This window comes from Fopius arisanus, unplaced genomic scaffold (genome assembly GCF_000806365.1).
Source record: "Fopius arisanus strain USDA-PBARC FA_bdor unplaced genomic scaffold, ASM80636v1 scaffold00054, whole genome shotgun sequence".
NCBI lineage: Eukaryota > Metazoa > Arthropoda > Insecta > Hymenoptera > Braconidae > Fopius > Fopius arisanus.
Window position 1 is genome coordinate 218,264 of NW_011887793.1, and position 4,700 is coordinate 222,963.

A 4,700-nucleotide genomic window follows, 5' to 3' on the forward strand; every position below is an offset into this window, starting at 1 on the left:
GAAACTAATTCTTTGAGACTCACAGTTGAGCAGTATTATTATTGTAATCCTTTCTTATGGATAGGCGTGGATCCTTCGGTGACACAATCGTCTTTCTTCACCAGAATAAGAGTAGTCTCTGATCCTATTATGAATACTTCTTATTCTGCCACGTTCACCCACTCGCTTATAATTAATAGACAAAATTTAAGAGTTTTGAGAATGTCTACAACCACGGAAACTAATGAATTAGTCCTCTTAATATGCAAGAAACACTCCTACTTTCGATTCAAGGATGCAGTATCCCTGTACACTTCAGTCCGTTTAGCTCTTTACTATTATTCAATAGGTTACCGCGCACTACATCGAATCAGTTGCGAATTATAGTATGGGAGGATCAGAAGAGACAGATCGATTCCGCAAAGTAATTTCCACCAAGTCAAATTATCGCTCCGACGGTGGTTTCTAGACTGGTTTGTCTTTTGGATTTTGGAGAGCGGATCGGTTTGTGGTGGTTACACGAATCGACTTTTAATTGGTGGAAATTATGGTGTGATTTTCCCACTTTTTATTCTTGAAGGGAATTGACCTGTCAATTCAGCAATTTTGATAGCGCGTGATTTCGCCGGTAAGGTTCACTGCCCTGACACATGTCATTCTGGCGCAAAGGCGAATGCACTCACGTGTATGGTGAAATTAATTTTTGATGATTTTGCATTTTCAATTTCCGTGATGGTGAAATTGGACTGATTTATTGAAAGTGGAATTTAATATTCAATGAAGGTATTTACAGTAGTTAATATTTATGAAATTGAATAAAAACTATTTATATAGGTTTTTGGATATCACACGACTTATCGCTCAATCTCAATATGTCACAATACACTGAGAGAAATATTCAATAAAAATTACGTGTGTTTTTCGTAATTCTGGAGCGAAATGTGGTTGTCGGAAATTTTACGGAACTGTCACGTAATTTTTATCTAAAGTCACGGAATTTTTCCGCGGTGTTCCGTAATTTTTATCTTAATTATGGGTGAAAAATAACGATACCGTCACTTAAATTTTTCGAATCAACTCCGTAATCGGTAAGTGAACTGAAAGTTCCGTAATTTTTACTAAATATTTCTCTCCGTGTAGTTACAATTAAAAAAAGAATGATCATTAATTATTCAATATTCCAGCGTTTAATAGGATTGCTTTAACAGATTAATGTTTTTGGATGGAGGATACCGAATATATGATCACAGATAATAAAAATGGTTCCCAACATCGCGTGTGCCTATCGCCCGCGCCTGTGATATTGCCCTAGCTTCAAGAAAAATTTCTTAGCACGGTAACGTTGCGAAAGATTGATTCATCAACTTGAAATTTGGAATGAAGTTTTCGCCTGGCAGTGAAATATTTGGTATTGAAGAAGGTCTGAATCGGATTATTAGTTCATCAGATATTTCAATTCTTCTGTTTTTTTTTTAACGAAATTTTGTTAGCACACTAGACCACGTAAAAATTGCTACATAAACTTAACGTCCAGCATGAAGTTTCCCCTTGGCAATTAAAAAATTTAACAACTTAAGTTTTTGAAAGAATTCTCTCAAGTTAACATTTTGAATAAGTTTCTATGTTACAAAATCCAATGAAATTGAATAAAGAACCGGGTTAAACTATCTTCAATTGCCGAACATCGATCGAGGTTCCATGTTCTGCTCAAGTTTTTCCTCCATTGAAAATATTTCAACTTGGTTCTTTATTTGATTAAGGGTTAAGGGTATTATGGGGTGGACTCGTGATGAAAAAATAATTAGCCAATTTTATGAAATTTTTTGCACGTATTATTTGATCTACTTTGACATCCCTTGCAAGATTTCATGAGCCCAACGAGAAAGACATCAACAAAAATTAATTCTAGAGTTACTACTTATACACGAGGTTAACTTATTGACTGGATGTTGTTAGAACATTCCCTACGCAGAATTTAAAAAAATGAAGGGAGTTTTCCGGTTTTCGGGAATTGAATGTGACGTCTTACTTAAATTTGAAAGGTTTTTGACCTTAAAAAAGCACGGATATAAAAAATTTTAATTACATCATGTCATGTCTTACTGGCTTTTTTGCATTATATCGATCCCACTGTGAAATCTTTGAAAATTCATCCATTTCGAGTTAACCACGAAAATAAATAATTATGAGTGAATGATGAATAATGCCGATAGTGATCGAATAAAGGCAATTGAAAAATGATCATAGATTAAAAAATTTAATAAACAATTCTTTATTTTAATGAAATTCTCTTGAATTCCTATGCAAATTCCATTAGAGTCTGACCATTATTTGTTCCAATTTGAATATTGAAAAGATAAATAGATTTCGTTGCGACCATCATTCTAGGTACGCCGGGTCTCACGCAATTGTGATATAGTACTCTGAACAATGGGTCTAATACGGTTTTATGGCCTGGGCTTCTGAGGTTCCCACTTTGCCCATGTCTGGTTAAGCGAAAGAGTGTATGTTGAACGAAGAGAGTGTGTGATAGTGGCAGAATTGTGGAGAAATTTTTCCTCTCCTCGAAACAGGGGAGGGTGAAGTTATCGAGGGGGCACCTTATATAAGTGTATTGCACTGTACTGATTCAAAAGAAGCCTGATAGGCCGCTCTAAATCTGTACATTCGTTTAAATCTGGTCCGTTGCCTGTTCCGCCAAAGAGTCCCTAATTTCCAAAGATTTATCATCTTCCCTTATGTGAGAACCCTGAAAACTTCAATTGCGCTTCAAATAAATCGTTCTTATAGCCCAGAACAAGATCTACTGAAAAAATCGTTATGAATAATTTTCGATTTCCCTTCAATTTCAAGATATTCACCACACTCCGATTCTGGAATTCGAGTGCTAGTTGTTATATTCATTACCATACTTAATGCATCGAGAGTAGTTCACTTTTTTCAACTACTTCAGCGTAAAAAGTGTAGCCTAAAAGCTATTTGATATATCCACGTTGAGGTGTGCTCTACATACAAAAATTCATGGTATCCAGAAATCTCGAAAATTTATTGAATTTAACTAGAAATGCAGAGAGGCGTCGTTGGTCTAGTTGTCAGTGAGCTGGCCCCCTCAACAAACCGTTCCATGATGAGCGAGGATTCGAATTCCGGTGATGCGAAAGATTTTTCATTATCGGGAAATGAACTCGTAACTCGTAGCTGTAGTTATAAGTTCGCTAGAGGAAAGTACGAATAGGGGATGATTGAGCTTTGGTGCTGTCGAGGTAAGGAGATATCTAGGGACGCCTTGATAAAAAGCCGATATCGTACCCCCTGACACCATAGAATTTATTTTTTGTAATAATTAATATATCAAGATTAATTAAACACGTCTGGCCCGCAAAAACACCTGAAGAAAGAACTTTATACTCCCGTAGTGTACACATTTTATATTTCACTACGTAGCCACCAGCGAATTCCACGCAGAATTATGGAATTCCACGGAGAAAAAAAACAGAGATGCCTGCCTGCAATCAACAATATAAAGAAATGTAAAGAACAATTACCAACTTTTACATATATTGTTACAGCACGATTGTCAAGAGTTTCTTGCCCTATTGCTCGACTCTCTCCATGAACAAATGAATACCGCGAAGTCTAACAAAAGCTGCCAAATGTCACCCTCCACTGCGATCACTGCCAACTCTCTCAGTATGAGTAAAAACTGTGACAATTTAGCGTCAACTTTTGATGCAATCGTCACTGCCTCTAGCAAGTCTAACGATGATCTCATGGATACGTATAGCCAATCACCTTCATCAGATTGTCAGAATAGTCCCAATATAACGATGGCTGGCTCGCCAAGAGGTAAATATTTCTTTCAGTATTTAATTTAACTCCAATGATTATCATCTTAATAGGATAGACGAATTCTATTAATTTAGTTACCGATGCAGTTTAAATACACTAATATTTTTACTGTTTCTTTTGATACCAAACTTGTCGTTATCATTTGCTGAACCTATGGTATACCATTAAACACTTAAACCGCACAAACGGAATATAAAACTTCAAATTTAATACGGAAATTATTTCATTCCCCTAGAGACTGGGAAATACGATTCTAACCTCGCTGCGCTCGGTTAGATCGTAGTTTTCAGTCCCTATGAGAATCATGATAATGATAATGATACTGTAATGATACTGATAATCATGTGATTATCAGTATCAACTCACATTTCGTCAGAAAATACTTTAATCCCTAGAGGCACAATATACTATAGTAGATTTACCCCAGCCTTTTGGCCTCAGTTTCATGTCAGAATTTACGTTATAATCAATGGATCGTATTTATACTGGCTTTTTTTGCATTTTGTGGGTTCTTATTGAAATGAACATTAATGAGACAGTCCAAATACCTTACCGTCACCGCTCTGTGCATTACCCAGCGCCCCCGACGTGCAGGCGGCGATGTGTGTGGCTTCATGACAACACATGTAATTATTATGAAAGTACCGAGACATGAATGGAGTTCAAAACTGATTTCTTATTGGTCAACTCGGAACAGGAAATTCAAATTCGGCGCCCAGAGTGCGCAGTAGATCCAACACATTTACAGATTATGTTGGCCTTACGGTTACGGTTACGGTTACAGTTACAGTTACAGTTACAGTTACAGTTACAGTTACAGTTACAGTTACAGTTACAGTTACAGTTACAGTTACAGTTACAGTTACAGTTAC

The 4,700-nt window shown here is 36.4% G+C and overlaps 1 protein-coding gene across 6 annotated transcripts in view; it reads left to right on the forward strand.

Moving 5' to 3' along the window:
- The window catches only part of LOC105268152 (ubiquitin carboxyl-terminal hydrolase 9), a 116,185-nt gene that overhangs the window by 15,361 nt on the left and 96,124 nt on the right, over window positions 1-4,700 (forward strand). For all 6 annotated transcript variants that reach the window (XM_011307460.1, XM_011307463.1, XM_011307464.1 and 3 more), the window contains exon 5: window positions 3,549-3,825. In XM_011307460.1, the coding sequence (XP_011305762.1) occupies window positions 3,549-3,825 (277 nt within the window). The remainder of the gene's footprint in view (window positions 1-3,548; window positions 3,826-4,700) is intronic.